At 55.8% G+C, this 18,047-nt stretch overlaps 1 protein-coding gene across 3 annotated transcripts in view; it reads right to left on the reverse strand.

Annotated features, from left to right (window-relative positions):
- LOC131088536 (H(+)/Cl(-) exchange transporter 5) overlaps nt 1-10,863 on the reverse strand; it is a 28,251-nt gene extending 17,388 nt beyond the window's left edge. For 2 of the 3 annotated variants that reach the window (XM_058032672.1, XM_058032670.1), the window contains exons 1-2: nt 10,771-10,863; nt 1,022-1,171 (exon numbers count right to left, since the gene is read on the reverse strand). In XM_058032672.1, the coding sequence (XP_057888655.1) occupies nt 1,022-1,154 (133 nt within the window). In that variant the 5' untranslated portion in view covers nt 1,155-1,171; nt 10,771-10,863. Of the gene's footprint in view, nt 1-1,021; nt 1,172-9,924; nt 9,945-10,770 lie in introns of those variants that run through there. The other variant, XM_058032671.1, reaches the window with a different exon arrangement.
- Nucleotides 10,864-18,047: the final 7,184 nt, after the last annotated feature.

The following is an 18,047-nucleotide window of genomic DNA, read 5'->3' on the forward strand; positions in this document are numbered from 1 at the left end:
TCCAGGGATCCAGGGGCAGCCACAGCTGCTCTAGGTACCCTGTGCCATGGGCTCGCCACCCCCACAGGGAACAATTTCTTCTTAAATCTAACTTCAACCTTCCCTCTCTCAGTTCAAACCAATCCCTGTCACTACCTGCCTCAATTCTTGCCTTTAAAACTCAAGGAGAAAAAACCTTTCAAAATGCCACAGAGAAAAGGAGACCTTCCACCACTGGAACACTTTTGAGTCTTCCTCTGAATGGAGGAGAGAACCTCGGCCATCCCCTCCCAGCTGGGCCTCCACAGCTTCAGGTTTCACACTGGCACCCCAACATCTGCCAGCAAACATCTGAAGTCAGCAGGGGAAGTTCACAGGGAGAACTGAAACTGGCATTTGGGCAAGAAGCTCTTCCCCCTTTAAAGTTTCCTCTTTTACTTCAGTGTCACCCTCCCCTGAGGACCCGAGCACTTGTCAAAAGAGAGAGCCTCATCCAGGGCAAGCATTCCTTAGAGTTCAGCATATTCATGTGGATTCACTCCTTCTCCATGAATTTCACTGCTCAGACTCCAGGAGGAGGAGCAGATCCTCTGGCCAGACAAGGGGTGGCAGGGGAAGCACCAAATCCTCTGTGCTGCCACAGAGAGATTCTCTCCACAACAGAAAACCTCCAAAATTACAGATAAGCAAGAAAGGAAGGGAGGGGACAGTCTGTGCTCATATCACAACCCTCAGGAATGGCTCAGTGCTGCAATTTCATGGCACTCACATCCCTCCCTCCTGCCATTGCCAGCTCTTCTCCACAGCAGCTACTTTGGAAAACTCCAGAAGCCAGGGTATATTCTCCATGTCACAGCCCAGGAGCCACACAGATGGCTGGACACAATCCAGCATGGAATCCTGCAAACTCTTCACCCTGGTGCCAGGAAACACCAGAGCCATCCTGGGCACAGGCCAGTGGGACCCACACAGCAAATATTCCCATGAAATCCTATCCAAAGCCATCAGGAACAAGAGAAAGGGGAGAGCTCGTGGCTGTTACCTCCCATCTCCCTGTCGAGGGGCGGGTCATCGTCGGCCATGGAGAACTCCATGGATGCTCCAGTGATTTCCAGCATATCCTCATCGCTGGTGGCACTCTGGAAGCTCCCCCGACGAAAGCCCTTCTGATCCATGGCCAGAGCTTCCAAACCTGCCAGCAAAGGGAAGCTTTTTAGAGCACAAGCAGGAAAATTCAATTTTCACACCCAACTGGACTGACTTGACCCTGGAGACCCAGAGGCTGCACTTCTCTTCCCAAGGGAAGGCTGGATGCAGTGATGTCACCTAAGTTCAGGCTGGAATTCCAGTGTTAGCCAGGGCAAGAGCCACTCCACACATTATTATAATAATAATTATTATTATTTAATTATTATTAAATAATCTCCACACATGCTCTCAACAGGTTTGCAATGATTTTTTTTTGGACCCCACCAATCTCAAGGAGCTGCTCATGCCACCACCATGACAAGAAATCCATTGTCTCTCTTCCTCTTTTCCAGGACAGCAGAGGAACTACAAAAGCACAAGCTCTGAAAACATAATAATAAACTAAATAGGGGGGGAAAAGTCAGATGTGAGCCTCGAAAACAGCTCTTGCCATATGGAAATGGGAATCTTTGCATTTCCATGAGAAGACAGAACCACAGAATGGTTTCAGTTGGAAAGGACCTCCATCGATTCCAAACTGCCAAATCCCCACCCGGTCCCCATCCCAGAGCATTGAGTGCCACCTCCAGGCCTTCCTTGGACACCTCCAGGGATGGGGACTCCAAACTTCTTTGGGTAGCCCTTTCCCATGTTAGCAAGCTTTCCTGTGAAGAAATTCCTCCTGGTGTGCAATGTGAACCTCCCCTGGCACAGCTTGAGGCTGCCCTGGTCCTACTGGCCACACTGTTCCTGATCCAGGCCAGGTTGCCTTCCTGGACTCACTGCTGGCCATGTGCACCTTGCTCTTGCAAACACTGATTTTCTTCCAGAGAATTAAGAGAGAAACCAATTACACAGCTCAGACCTGTTCCAGGAAGGGAAAACACCAGCCAGCACTTCCCAACAGGCTGAATTACCCACTCTGCAGAAAACACTTCCTATTACACAGAAGAAGCCATCACAGCACACACAAAAAGCCTTGGCACTGCACTCTGCTGAGCCTCACACTGTGGAACACCATGTTCCTTAACTTTTACACCATGTTTTCTCACTAAACTGCCACAGAAGATCCTGGCAAGGGGGGAGACAAGGGGAGCTGGGTGCTTGGGAAGGCACACGAGCAGCTGCACACCCTGAGAGTGCACAGACAGTGTGGCCCAGAGAGCCAAGGGCAGGAGAAACCCAGGAATTCTAAGTTATTTGCCAGCTTAACAATGACAACAATTCAATGGCATTCAAGTGCTGTGATGCTCTTCCAGTAAACTGCTTCCAGGGAGCACAGAAGATTCAGCTCCCAGCCTGGGAGGCAGGAATGGTGCAGTAGCCTGGCAGAGAATTAAGGGAACTGTGCTCGTGTGTCTCAGGGCTTATTGCAGCATAACATGGTTTTACAGATATTTTCCAATAAGGCTCAGTGGGTGTAAAAATGTGGGAAATGGGGCTAAAATATCTCTGTATTTGTACAATCCCAGAATGGTTGGGGTGGGAGGGATCTTGAAGTCCATCCCATTACACCCCTTGCCATGGCAGGGGTACCTTCCACTGTCCCAGGCTGCTCCAAGCCCCATCCAACCCAGCCTTGGACACTTCCAGGGACCCAGGGGCAGCCACAGCTGCTCTGGGCACCCTGTGACAGGACCTCTCCACCCTCACAGGGAAGAATTTCTCCCTAATTCCATCTAAAGTTCTCTGGTTTGCACAGAAAGCAGAAGTTCCTGCAGTACAGGCAGAGCAACAGCACCTCCTGCTCCCCTCAATCCCTCCCTGAGCTGGTTCTCATTGACAGCTTTAAAACCCAAAAGCACAGCAGCAAACACGGCACCTTCCAGCCACAGCAGAGCCCAGAGAATGGCTGGCAGCACAAGAAGGACACACAGGAGGATAATTCCATGCCCACTTCTCCTGTCAGATCGAGATAAGAGGTTTAAGACACTTTTTCTTACCACTCCCTCTACAGATGCTTTCCCAGGCACAAGGAATAAAATCAAATAAAAAATAGACTGTTTTTATGCTTCTCTGGTTGTTCATTTACCCCAGTTCTCCATCAGGCAACAGTTGCCTCTTTGCTGCTAGAACCCCGGAGCACCCCCGTACATACCCCAGGACTGCCAGCGTCCCCAACGCCCATGGGACACCATCCTCCTCCTCCAGCTGCTGCCATGCACCTCCTCTGCCCTTCTACTCCGTCCTGGTGCTCCCCGTGGCACTCAGAGAAAGGGAAGCAGCAAAGCAGAACCCGGCAGGGTCCCCAGGCAGTGACTCAGTGCCAGCCTTGCTGCCATTTCCAACCCAAACCCCAGCAGCATTCCAAGGTTTTCCCCCAGCTCCAGGCTGGGTGCCACCCAGATGGGCTCCCTCAGTGCTGCTGTACCACCCATCCCAGTGGCACCATGGCAGCAGGGGATGGCACTGGCACTGCAGAGCTCCGGCACCCCACGCTCACAGTGGCCCTGCCAGCACACAGGCTTCAGGGTTTCCAGCCACAGCAGGGAAAAAGCTCCCACAGCATTTCTTCTTCCTTGTCAGAGGAGAGGTTCGACCCCAGCTGCAGCAGCACACACGGGAATCGCACCAGGAGCAGGCAGCAGTCCCATTCCTGCTGTGGGAAGGAGCAGCTTACCACCTAGTGGCTGTTCCACTGGCAAACCAAAACCTGCAGCACGACACTGGGGCTTCTTTAAAGGTCAGCAAATCTAAGCTGAGCTTTGAAAACTCAGGGCTTTCCTTCCTTCCAGCCCCACGAGGTTCTCAGGCATATCCCTTCCCCCAGGTACCAGACCACTGGTGTATTAAACTAGGAAAAAACTGCAGAATAAGCCGATTTTAACTGAATATAAAAAGAAAGGAGAGAAAAAAATGTAGCATTTGGCTGTTGGGTCAACACTCCTGGTGCCTGGCTGGGAGCCAGCAGAGCCAGGCCTTCACAGTCCTAGAATGGCTTGGGTTGGAAGGGACCTTAAAGCTCATCCCATGGGCAGGGACACCTTCCACTGTTCCAGGTTGCTCCAAGCTCCATCCAACCTGGCTTTGGACACTTCCAGAGACAGGGAGTCCACAACGTTTCTGGGCAATATCATCACTCCACAGGCTTCCACCAACACTGAAAGATATCCACATTTCCCATCCTAAACAGAGGAAGGGACTCCATGAAGGCGAAACTCCACCTATGTGTGAACTGAGAGAGCTGGTTTGGATATTTCTGTATTCCAGCCCTCGAGACATGGAACCCTCTGCAGGAGGAGCTGAACTGAGAAGCCTGTGCACAGTTGTGCTGCCAAATCAATACCCCAGGGAGGGGCCAGCCCTGTGTCCCCATGCTGTGACAAAAGAGCCGATGATTTGCCTCAGGCACTTCCCAAGACAATGTTAGTTTTCCAAGCCATATTCTCCTCCAATTCCCTGTGCTGTACAAAGTGACCACAAACGGTCCCAGATTTGGTAGAGAGGAAACTACACCAAATTTCCAAGGGCCTGGAGTGACAGGACAAGGGGGAATGGTTTCACCCCTGCAGAGGACAGGGTTAGATACTGGGAAGGAATTCCTCCCTGTAACAATGGGGAGGCCTTGGCACAAGCTGCCCAGAGAAGCTGTGGCAGCCCCATCCCTGGAATATTCAAGGCCAGGCTGAACAGGGCTTGGAGCACACTGGGTTTGAGGAAGGTGTCCCTGTCCATGGCAATAGATGGTCTTCAAGGTCTCTTGCAGCCCAACCCATGCAGGATTCTGACAGCTCCATGTCCGGGGTGGCCACAGAGGACGCTGGTGCTGCCCCAGCCTCGTGCCAGGGCAGGAGCAGGATCCTGCAGACGCTGTCCCTGCTGTGCCAGGGGCACAGAGCTGGCCCTGGCACCAGGCTGACCTCTCCAGGCAGCCTCTTGCCCTCGGAGGCTCCTCCAGCACAGGCAAACACATCCTGGGAATGCTGCCTGTGCTGGCCAGGGCTGTCCAGCCACGCCAGCCCCAACAATAGGTTTGAGAGAAACTGGGAATTCAACCAACACAGGCTGAACACAAAGACTTGCATTGTTTTAGGGCTTGTTTGGGGCTCTTTTGCTGTTCTCTGACACACACCCTCACAGGCCCTGGGAGCCAATACTGCAGGCTCTGCTCCGACATCCCTCCAGCAAGGTAACAGGGCTGTCATACATCAGCAGCCACAGCAGAGAGCAGCACGTGAATCCTGTGCAGTTTGGGTTTCCCAGGCTCACAGGGTGCTGTGGGATTCGCTGCCATCCCAGGATGCACAGACACACAGAGTCCTTGTCCTTCCATCCACACCAGGACCACCTCTTCTGGAACAATCCACCAGTGCACAGAGTCTGCCCCTGAGCCCAGGCCAATGGAACACTCAAACAGAGCAACACGCCCATCCCAAAACCACCCCAGCAACTGCTCCACAGCAGGTACAGACCAAGGTGAGTGCACAGATGTGCCCAAAGGCACTGCCAGTCCTGTTCAGAACCAGCACCAGTCCTCCAAAAGCCAAAATAAACACTGTTTAATCCAGCTGACCCGGGAGCACTGGCACATCACAACTCACAATCAGGAATACATCTTGACTACTTGTTCACAGTTATCTGCCCCATCCATTAGTTTCACCACAAAATCTCTTTTTTTTTCCTCCTAAACTTTCCATCTTTACCATTTTAGCTCTCACTTAAAAAGCCACAATCTCTGCTCAGCCACCTGTTCCCAGGAGTTTCCTCACAACTACTGCCAGCTTCCTTTCCTTTTTGCTTAAGGTTTTGACTAAAAGCAGCTCAACATGAAAATGCCCAAGACCTAATGTACAGGTAGCTTGTGACCAGTTGAGGGGAGGTTGCTACTGGACTCTAAACTGCATTTTCTAGACTAAATCCAGTTGTTTACAGCATACTCAAACACAATATCAGCTTCTGTGCCATCTCTAACCTCTTTGGGAATCCAGGACAGCGTCACAGCTCCGTGTGGGAGGATCACCCTGTTTGCCCAGCATACTGTGGGTATTTATAAAATTAAAGGGTTTTGGGAAAGCTGCAAAAGGCAGGCCTCAGAGACAGCAGAACTGTGATTAGAGTTAAGCAGTAGCTATGAGATGGGTCAGCAGAAAAATTATGTAAGAAGTAGAAAAGTAAGGACAAACAGAACAATGGTTTGTGTATTAATGTTTGTCTAGAATAATTGTTTAAGTTGTAGAAAACTATATTTAGCAAGATATTAGGAAGTTTTAAGTTTAATAATGGAACTGTGTGTATTGTGTTTTAAGGCTTACAAACAGGTATTGTATTTGAAATAAGCCAGCATTGTTCTCATTGAAACTACGTGTGCTTATAGTGATTGGATAGAACTACTGTCAGTATGTTCTTGTTTTGTGTGATTGGTCAAAAAACATTAAGTTACAACAACAAAGCTGCTGTAAACAAAGTTGTTTACAGCAGTTTCCATACTCAAACACAATAACAGCTTCTCTGCCATTCCTAGGCTCTTTGGGAATCCAGGACACTGTCACAGCTCCGTGTGGGAGGATCCCCTGTGTGGCTGGTAAGGGATGAGGAGCAGGTGCCCGTGGGCAGCCTGGCATAGCACCCCCTGCCCGGGGCCCAGCACCCCCTGCCCAGCCCCACGTGTGACCCACACAGACCCAGGGGAAGCAGCCTGAGCTAACAGGGCAGGTTTGCACTGGGGAGCAGCTGGGACAGAGTCCCGAGGCTGCAGCCCCACAGATTCATCCCAGTGCACAGCAGAGTGTGAGAACAGCCCCAGCACATCTGCCACAAAAGCAACTGGAAAATGGCCTGAGAGCAGATGAGATGTTAACAGCCAGAACCATGGAATTCCAGAATGACTGGGGTGGCAAGTGACCTGAGAGTTCATCTCTGGCCATGGCAGGGACACCTTCCACTATTCCAGGCTGCTCCAAGCTCTGTCCAACCTGGCCTTGGACACTTGCAGGGATGGGGCAGCCACAGCTTCTCTGGGCAACAAATAAGAGAATTTTCTGCTTCCCAAATAAGAAAGTTACTGGTTTGTGCATTTGTTCTGTAGTGTTTTGTAAGCTCATTTCCACTTTCCAGGTTATGAATGTCTCTGCTGAACTCACACTGTCCATTCACCACCACAGAGGATCCACACCTTTGGCTCACATGCCTTACACTTATCCCATTCTTCCCATATCTGCTATGTTTAGTTATTCTCCTGGAATTCAAAAGGAAAAAGGATCTGTTGTTACACATCTAACAGAGAAAACTGTGCCCAAAACTGATGCCCAAAACTGTGCCAGACAGAAAAAAGCCAAATAACCACTGATAAAATCTCACCTCAAAAATCACCACTTTTCCCCCATTTTTCTTTCTCCTTTAATTGTTTTAAGGACTACCATGACTACAAAAGCAAGACTTCAACAGATATTTTCAATGATATTTTATAGTCCAGTTTAGTGTCACACTTGCATCAAGTGCCAGCCAGAAATCTGTCATTCCATGCTTTGTGAACACGCAGCTGGATCCCCTCCAGCAGAACACCTTCCTCTTTTGGTGTTCATTTTAGGAGACACTTCTCAGCACACCCCAAAATCCAAACAGCACCACATGGAACCAGGCCCAGACTCATTCTGATGAGAACTAAGCTCTGCCTCTTGCTCAGCAAGGTGGAAAACCCCCACCATACCAAAATATGGGGTACAACAGGCTTAACAGGGGATTTTCAGGTGCACAAAGAACACAAAACACCCAGCTTGCACAAAATCCTAGGAGAGAAGAGGCTGGGAAAGCCTCCCTGAGGTAGGGGAAGGGTCAGGGGAACAGAGCCAGAGCCCAGGCTGGGGCTCAGCCCCCCGGGAGCCACGAGGCTGACCCAGAGCTGCAGAGGGAGCTGAGCACACCAGGTACGTTTCCAAACCCTCCCTCTCCACAAAACCCATCCCAGCTGCTCAGCACACAACATGGAGATGATTTTATACGTTTTTATCAAACCACAGGATCTCATTCCACTCACAGGCACCTCCCTGACCTGAACTATAAACCCTCCTTCCTTGCTGATGGTTAAGAAAGGAGCAGAAGTTCCTAAAGAAGGAAGGAATAAAGGCAGCCCTTTGGGAGTGCTGGATCACAGCCCAGCAGCTCTGAACCCCACTGCACTGAGGCAGAACAGGCTGGCACAATAGCACAGGGCCAGCACAGCACTGGAGCCACTCTCCAGCCTCATTGAATTTCCAGGGATGGTTCCAACCTCCTCCCAAAGCAGGACACATCTTTCCAACCTCACCTTCCACCCAGCAACAGCACAAACTGGCACATTTTGGGTCCAAGTATTCTGGAGGAAAAGCCACGAAGAGGAAAAGGGACTATTAAGAAGAAAATCAGGGATATGATGGAAATATCCCACCCCAAAATGCCACCAGTTGCTGTGTCAGACCAAAGTGCTCAGCTAGGCTTGCTCCTCTCCCCAGACTCCAGGGACAACCACAGCATCCTTGTTCCAACTAAAACATGTACCCATCCACTGAGAGCAAGGAATGGTGGCCTGAACTGCACGAGGGCAGAGGGGATTTGTGGGAATTCTTCCCTGGGAGGGTGGGCAGCCCTGGCACAGGGTACCCAGAGCAGCTGGATCCCTGGCAGTGTCCCAGGCCAGGCTGGACACTGGGGCTCGGGGCAGCCTGGAGCCCCTGTCCCTGGCAGGGCGTGGGGCTGGATGGACTTTAAGGTCCCTTCCAACCCAAAGCATCCCATGACCTGTAAAACCAGGGCTCCCAGTCCCTCACAAACACCTGCTGCGAGGCTGTGCTGCAGCACCAGGAAGGGGTTGTTATCCCAGAGGAAACAATTAAACCATTCCCACCCATGCTGTCACCTCTGCACTCACACCCAAACCCAAGCTGCTGGACAAACCTGCTGGATGGGTCCGTGACCAGAGCATGGCAAGGTCAGTCAGTGCCAGCCCTCACCTGTCTGGGCAGCCTGGGGCTGCACACATCCTGGCCAGCTCCCACAACACCCAGGGGCTGTGGGGCACTGTGTGCATGACTCTGTGTGAACATGCTCCAGGTGAGAAATTTGGGGCCAACTTGCCTCCCTTTACTGCAGCCACATCCAGCTGGAGACACAGCTGGTGCCACCTTGCACCGCAAGGAGGGAAGAAGAAAATGAGGGATTGTGACAGAGGGAAAGAAATTATCTGGGATTTTGGGATGGGGGGGTGAAGGTACATGCAAGGTACAGGAGCACAAATTCAAATGTCCAAAGATATTTTGGTGCAGCCAAGTGTGAGGTCACACCCCCAGCCCACTCCCTGCCCCGTGCACAGGGTGGGGGCCATTCCCAAGGGGGCAGCTCAGCACAGCCAGAAGATGATTTGGCTGCTGCACCCCAAAGAATTAAAAACAATTCTCTACTCTACACAAGCACCACCCATGCAGCCCGTGAAAACAAAAGCAATCCTGGTTTTGAGTCCTTGTGGGAATAAAGGGAGTCAGAAGAGCAGCAGTGTCTGCCAGCCATGTCCCCACAGCCTCCCAGGTGCTCCCAGTCCTGTCCCATGGACTCCTGAGCCTGGAAGAGAACCACCAACGCCTGGAAAATTCCAAAGTGTGCATTCCACAAACACCTGCTCTGAACAGATGCAAAAAGTTGAATCATTCATTTCATTCTGGCTGCAAAAACCTGAGGAACAAGATCCAAAATTAAGGAAGGCTGTAAAGCCTGGACAAGGCAAAGCTCACAGCACCCAGAACACAGAGTCTCACAGGATTCCCAAATTCCAGCTGCTCTGTTTCTCACCCTCTTTATTTCTGGAGGTTTCTTAGAGGTGAGTTCTCCATGAGCACCCAAACAGACCCAGAGGGACACCAGCTCCACGCCGTGCACAGCAGGGGGACAGACGGGAGGGAATCCCATCCCTGTGCTGCCCCATCCCATTCTCTGCCTCCAGCATGCCCCACAGAGCGGTCAGCACCCATTCCAGAGGGTCATTCAGCAATCCCACAAGCTGTGTCAGTACCTCTGCCAAGGATCAGCTGATCCTGCCGCCACTCCGGCACCTCCCGGAGCGGCTGGATGGGAAAGAGGGGTTCAGACAAGGAAGCCCAGCCAGGTCACAGGGCCCTTAGCATGGCACCGGGGGCTGCTGGCACCGCACACAGGGCACTCACGGAGTCACAGAGGGGCCTGGGATGGGAGGGACCTCAAAACCCATCTCCCACCCCTGCCATGGCAGGGACACCTCCCACTGTCCCAGGGTGTCCCAGTGCTCAGCCTGGCCTTGGGCACTGCCAGGGGTCCAGGGGCAGCCACAGCTGCTCTGGGCACCTGTGCCAGGGCTGCCCACCCTCACAGGGAACAATTCCTGCCCAGTACCCCAGGCTCCAACCCTGCCCTCCGGCAGCGGGAGGTCCCTGACTCCTGCCAGCCACAGGCACGTCCCTGCCCGACGCGGGGATCCGCATGCCCCGGGTTCCGTCACTGCCCCGAGCTTCCCCCACCGCCTCCGGCAAAGCTCCCGGTGCGTTCCTCCCCACCGGGGCCGAGGGCACGGCCGCACACACCGGAGGGGAAGAGGACGCGCTGCCGCCCTCTGAGCTGGCCCTGCCCCGGCCCGGTTCCCGTACCCCGGCCCCGTTCCCGTACCTCAGCCCTGTTCCCGTACCCCGGCCCGCTCTCTCCGGCCTGGCCCGTCCCGGGCCCGGCGCCCGCGGCCCCTCCGGCGGCTCCTCCGGCGGGGCGGGCGGAAAGGGCGGGGCGGGCGGTAGGCGTGGCCTGGTGAGACCACGCCCCCGCCGGCGCATTCGAAGCACGGGCGGAGCGCGCCGGCGCCATCTTGGGTGAGGGCACCGCGCTCTTAAAGCGGCAGCGTCCCGCTCTGCACGGCGGGGACAACGGGAGCAGCGAGCCGGGCTCCGCCCCGCCCCCGCCCCTCCCCCTGCCCGCTCCCGCCCATCGCTCGCACCCAACCTCGGACCCCCGTCACTGTTCAGCCCCACCATCGCTCCCCCAGCAGAGACTGGCCATCAGTGACCCCCCGTTGCTGCTGACCCTCCATCACTGACCCTCATCATTGACCTTCCATCACTGACCACCATCACTGACCGCCATCACTGACCGCCATCACTGACTGCCATCACTGACCCTCCACTGACCGCCATCACTGACCGCCATCACTGACCGCCATCACTGAACTATCACTGACCCTTCATCACTGACCCTCATCATTGACCTTCCATCACTGACCCTCCATCACTGACCACCATCACTGACCTCCATCACTGACCCTCATCATTGACCTTCCATCACTGATCCTCCATCACTGACCCTCCATCACTGACCACCATCACTGACCTCCATCACTGACCCTCATCACTGACCCTTCATCACTGACCTCCATCACTGATCCCCCCATCACTGACCTCCATCACTGACCACCATCACTGACCTCCATCACTGACCACCATCACTGACCCTTCATCACTGACCTCCATCACTGACCCTCCATCACTGACCTCCATCACTGACCCTCCATCACTGACCACCATCACTGACCTCCATCACTGACCTCCATCACTGACCTCCATCACTGACCACCATCACTGACCCTCCATCACTGACCCTCCATCACTGACCTCCATCACTGACCTCCATCACTGACCCTCCATCACTGACCACCATCACTGACCTCCATCACTGACCTCCATCACTGACCTCCATCACTGACCTCCATCACTGATCCCCCCATCACTGACCCTCCATCACTGACCCTCCATCACTGATCCCCCCATCACTGACCACCATCACTGACCCTCCATCACTGACCACCATCACTGACCCTCCATCACTGATCCCTCCATCACTGACCACCATCACTGACCACCATCACTGACCCTCATCACTGAACCATCACTGACCCTTCATCACTGACCTCCATCACTGATCCCCCCATCACTGACCCTCCATCACTGACCTCCATCACTGACCCTTCATCACTGACCACCATCACTGACCCTCCATCACTGACCTCCATCACTGACCACCATCACTGACCACCATCACTGACCCTCCATCACTGACCCTCCATCACTGACCCTCCATCACTGACCCTCCATCACTGACCTCCATCACTGACCACCATCACTGACCACCATCACTGACCCTCCATCACTGACCCTCCATCACTGACCCTCCATCACTGACCCTCCATCACTGACCCTCCATCACTGACCTCCATCACTGACCTCCATCACTGACCCTCCATCACTGACCCTCCATCACTGACCTCCATCACTGACCACCATCACTGACCCTCCATCACTGACCCTTCATCACTGACCACCATCACTGACCACCATCACTGACCCTCCATCACTGACCCTCCATCACTGACCCTCCATCACTGACCCTCCATCGCTGACCCTCCATCACTGACCACCATCACTGACCCTCCATCACTGATCGCCCCATCTTTGACCGTCCCTGGCCTCCGCAGAAGAGACCCCCACCAGTGATGCCCCCTCCTTGTCCCCCACGGAGCCCGCCCTGTGTCCCCGTGTCCCAGCGGCACCGCGGTGTCCCCGTGCCCGTACTGGGGTCACCAGAGGGCGGCAGAGGCCCGGGCAGGAGCATCCCGGCGCTCCCGGTACCCGCGGCTGCCTCAAAAGTCGCTGGTTTCCCCTCCGGGTCTGGAAACGCTGCCGGTTCCTGCTGGGAGACCACCCAGAGGAGCACGAAGCCCTGGAGCGATCACAGATCCATGGAATTTTGGGGGTTGCAAAAGCTCTCCAAGACCCCAGGGCTGCCGAGGCCATCACTAGCCCATGTGTCACATGCCACATCCGCAGAGCTGTGTGACCCCTCTGGGGATGGGCACTCTACCACTGCCCTGGGCACCACTGCCAGGGCTGGGCAGCCCTTTCCATGAAGGAATTTTCTCAATATCCAACCTAAACCTCCCCTGGCACAATTTGAGGCGTTGCCTTTTGTCCTGCCAGTTGTTACCTGGGAGAAGCAAGCCCCACCTGGCTGCATCCTCCCCCAGGGAAAGGTCTCTCCTGAGCCTCCTTTTCTGCGGGCTGAAGCCCCCCAGCCCCCTCAGCCGGCGCTGGGCTGTTCCAGGGGGAGGAGCACAGACCCCATCCCCGTTTCCTGCCCATTGTTTTCCATGCTCAGGAGCGCCGGCAGAAGGAAGAACAAATCCCCCTGGCTGGATGGAGCCCAGCCCCATCCCAGCAAGGCAGGGACAGCCCCGGGCTGGTCCCAGCCTGCCAGGAAGGCACTCTGTTGAGGGAAACAGGAAACCCTGAAATAGCAGGAGCTGGAAACACGTGGCCAGGGGGAGCTGGCCAGGGTCCCCCCAGCTCCCTGCACAGGCCCTTGGCATCATTCCAGGACGAACCCACTGCCCTCTGCCTCTGCTGCTATGGCAGATGCTCGTCTCCCACCCACCTGATGCCAGCAGAACTCGGCCCAAAGAACTCCAGGAGCTCCAGGAGCCATCCCTGAATGCTCTGGCCCGCCCTGGATCCAGCACCCCACTTGGAGAAGGCATCCAGGGGAGAGGTGCTGCATTCCCTGCTGCTTCCCTGGCTGGGACAAACCAGGGCAAACCTCAGGGAGGACAGAACCAGCTCCTGGTGCAGCCCCTAGTGCAAGTGCCAGGCCAGAGCTGCTATCCCAGAGGGATCAGAAGGGTCTGAGCTGACACACCAAGAGCACGCAGGGAGGAGGGAAGGAGGAAAGGAGGGATGCTCCAGAGCATGCACAGCTGCAGGGATGAGCAGCAGGAGGCTTCATCCCCCTGGCCTCTGCACAGAGGGGCTGCCAGCTGTGCCTACCCAGCATCATCCAGGGCTGACAGCTGGAACACAGCTGGAGCCAGCAGAGAGCCAGGGATAGTGGCTTCAAACAGGGCACACAGGATATTGGCAAGAAATCCTTCCCTGGGAGGGTGGGCAGGCCCTGGCACAGGTGCCCAGAGCTGGATCCCTGGAAGTGTCCAAGGCCAGGCTGGACATTGGGATTTGGACAAGGGGGGAAGGTGGAAAGGTGTCCCTGCCCAGGGCAGGGGGTGGAACTGGATCTTTAAGTTCTTTCCCAACCCAAACTAGTCTTGGATTCTATGAACACATCCCAAAAAAAGTAAATATCACAGCCAAATGGGAAAAGAGCTGAACTTTACAATCTGAAATATTCGGCTTTACAAGCTGAACTTCACAATCTAAACATTCCCCACAGTGGTTGGACAGGCAGGACACAAGAGAGACAGGTGGGACACAGCAAGGAAGGAGCCTGGTTGGGCACCGTGCTCCCAAAACAAGAAGAATTGCATGGGAACAAGCAGATATTCCAGGTCCAAAGATCGCTGCTGGAGCAAGCTGCTGGCCTCTGGGCACAGAAATCGGGGATTATGGTGAGGAGGGTATTTGCAGGCTCAGCCCCTGCCTGAATGGAGGCTTGGAGCCAGGGAACGGTGTCACGGGGCTGGATCCTCCTGGTGTTGGATTAACGGGTTCCGTTCTGAGGTTAACGCCGCTAAGCCGGCAGGGAGCCCGGCCCGGTGCAGCCCCGAGCCCGCTGGTCCTGAGCTCGCCCCGAGCCGGCTCAGGCTCGTCCCATCTCACCCAGGGCTCTGTCTGGGATGGGAACGGGGCTGGTGGCCTCAGGGCAGCTCCTGGCGGAGCAGAGGGTGGCAGGAGGAAGCTCAGGGACAGGATGACTTCTCCTTGCCCCAGCCGTGCCCCAGCCGTGCTCCAGCCGAGCAAAGCTCCAGCGGCCACCGGCTCATCCCTGCCCCTCCCGGGGGACAGGCCGGCCAGGGGAGCAGAACAATCCCGGGAAGTGACCGGCCGGGGGGGACACGAGGGGACAGGATACCGTGCTGGCCACCGCCACCGGCATTGTCTCTTTGGATAGCTGCGGGATGAGGTCAGAGGCTGAGCGGGGAACAGGGCCGGAGGAAACAACACCAACCCCTGCTGACAGTGCCCGCACGCTCTGAAGCTCACCAGGCACTGCGGAGAGGCTCTCTCCTTCCACCCCTGGGGCTGGGGTCCCTGGCAGGGGCAACTCTCCTGTCCCCTCCCCTGGGCAGCTGAAGGTCACACGGAGGTTCCCCAGGGACACCAGGAGTCAGTGAAGTCCCAGCACTGCAGAGGATCCTCCCAGCCCTGAGGTGCAGCAGCAACCCCTGGCAAACCCAAAAGGGCCCAAATTCTCCCTGTCCTGCAAATGGGGAAAAATCCCTCCATGCTCCAAAGGCTGGAGCCCCTCTGCTCTGGAGCCAGGCTGGAAGAGCTGGGACTGCTCACTTGGAGAAAAGGAAGTTCCAGGGAGAGCTCAGAGCCCCTTTCAGAGCCCAAAGGGGCTCCAAGAGAGCTGGAGAGGGACCGGGGACAAGAACAAAGAGGGAGAGGACAATAGGGAATAGCTTCCCTCTGCCAGAGGGCAGGGATGGATGGGATATTGGGAATTAAGAATTGTTCCCTGGCAAGGTGGGCAGGCCCAGAGCAACTGTGGCTGCCCCTGGATCCCTGGCAGTGCCCAAGGCCAGGTTGGACACTGGGGCTGGAGCAGCCTGGGACAGTGGGAAGTGTCCTTACCATGGCAGGGGGTGGAACAAGACAGGCTTTAAAGTCCCTTTTAACCCCTACCATTCTGGGATTCCAGAAAAATATGTGAGGGGGCTTTACAGGACAGAAAGCCTGTGACATCCCTGGGGTTAGGCTGTCTCCCAAAATAGTTACAGCCTCTTCCACTACCACAGCCAGACTGTCTGGGCAGCCAGGGACTTCCCCTCCCCAGAGAGCTGAGGTTCCTCTCCACATTGCAGAGTGGCAACAACTTCTTTTAGGGGAACTCTGCTGACTCTTTCTGCCCCTTCAGTGGCTGGGGAGATCCTCCCAGGTGGGAGCAGCTTCGCTGAGGAACGTCACACCTGGGCAGGGTGAGGAGCTTCTCCAGCTCCATCAGCCCCCTGGTCTGTGCATGGTGGTCCTGCCTTAAGGGACGCATCCCTCCCTCCCTTTTTCATGAGGGTTTGAGAGTGGGGGAAAGCAGGGGGATACAGGCAGCACCTGCCCTGAGGTGGTCCCTTCAGTGATCCCCTCCATTCAGTACAGGAAGGAGGTGACTGGCTGCCAGCCAGGGCCACCTCCACGAAGCTGTCACCTCCGTGTCCCAGCAGGTCCATCTGGGTCCCCAGGAAGGCAGGAGATCTGCTCCAAGCCGCTTCAGGGAGCCACAGGGAGCTGGGCTTGGGGGAGCCAGGCCTGGGGGAGACGGGCCTGGGGGAGCCGGGCCTGGGGGAGCCGGGCTTGGGGGAGCTGGGCTTGTAAGTGCCAGGTTTGTGGGAGCCGGACCTGTGGCAGCTGGGCCTGGGGGAGATGGGCTTAGAGGAGCTGGGCTTGTGGGAGCCGGGCTTGTAAGTGCCAGGTTTGGGGGAGCCGGGCCTGTGGCAGCTGGGCCTGTGGGAGCAGCCGCGGGCCCGTGCAGCCGCCTCTCTCCTCTCTCGGGTTACCACTTCCCGCTGCCGCTGCTCCTCAGCAAACCCCCGGGGGCCCTTGGGGACTGCAGCAGGGAGCGGTGACAGCCTCGCTGGTGGCCCTGTGCACAGCACAGCCCCACTCCAGCCTGGCCAGGGCTGCCTTGGATGCTTTTCCTGCTGTGGGGAGCAGGACCCTGGGGAGGAACTGCCTGTATTGCAGGACGTGCGTGTTCGCACTGATTGATTTTGCAGCACCTCCAGGGCACGTGCAGGGCCACAGAGCCTGCAACCCACAGAGCCTCTGACCCACAGACATTCCTACGCACCAGACCCTCCCTCACGGACCCCCCAGCCCCTCAGCCTTGTATCCCCGTGAGTGTGGGAGCAAGGTCAGGGCTCCTGCTGTGCTGCACAACAGCCCTTGGACAACTGCTCCTCCATGGGTCAGTGGATGTCACAACTTCCATCTCAGGGCCACTCTGGTGTGTCCCCAAGCTCTTGCTGGGGTTCCCTGGAAAGAAAATCCACCCCTTGTCCCTGCAGAAGAGCCCCTGTGCCCAAAGGGGGTTCTGTACATTGCTTCAGCAATGCACAGAAGCCACAGAATCATGGGATCATTTAAGTGGGAAAAGCCCTCCAAGACCGAGTCCAACTGTTCCCCCAGCACAGCAAAAGCCACCATTAATCCATGTCCCCAAATGCCACATCCACATATTTTTGAATATTTCCAGGGGTGGGGGTTCCACCCAGCACGGAGGTTTAGGATGCTCTGCTATCAGCACAGGCTGGGCGGGACAGGGCTGGCATTAGGGGCTCTGTCACCCCACACATAGAAGTGGCACTGTGCCCAGTGACAGATGCTGAGGTCTGTGTCACTGGGGCAGGAGAGGCTCCTGTGCTGATGGGACAGCTCAGCCATGGGACAGGGGCAGCTCCCACCCACCCATCCCGAACCCAAGGGGCTGGGGGAGCCCGGGGTGACACCCCAACCTGCTCCTGGCAACCCCCACAACAAACAAACCCCCAGAGCATCACCAGGGCTGTGCTGTGGCTGCGGGGGTTATCGGCCTCAGCACATTTGGGGCTGGAAAATATTTATTTCTGTAGCTTGGCAACATTTGCCGCTGCTGTGGGGGTGGAAGGGGGTGAATGGGACCTGGGGATAGCGACAGCCCGAGCATTGCTGTCATCATTGCTGACCATCAGGACCGTGCTGGCTGGGTGGGGTTAAAGCCCCTTCCTGCCCCGGCTGGGGAGGAGCTGGTGCAGCCCCGGGGGCAGAGCAGGGCCATGGGGGGAACAGACCCAGAGTCAGAGCAAGACAAGGAGGGCAAAACGCTGACTGCAGTGACTCAGAGGGGAAAAACGCCCTCAGTGACACAGGGGCTGCTGCCATCAGCACAGTGGGACAGTCCCCACACCACCCTGGCTCCAG

Source organism: Melospiza georgiana, chromosome 12, assembly GCF_028018845.1.
Source record: "Melospiza georgiana isolate bMelGeo1 chromosome 12, bMelGeo1.pri, whole genome shotgun sequence".
In the NCBI taxonomy this organism is placed as follows: domain Eukaryota; kingdom Metazoa; phylum Chordata; class Aves; order Passeriformes; family Passerellidae; genus Melospiza; species Melospiza georgiana.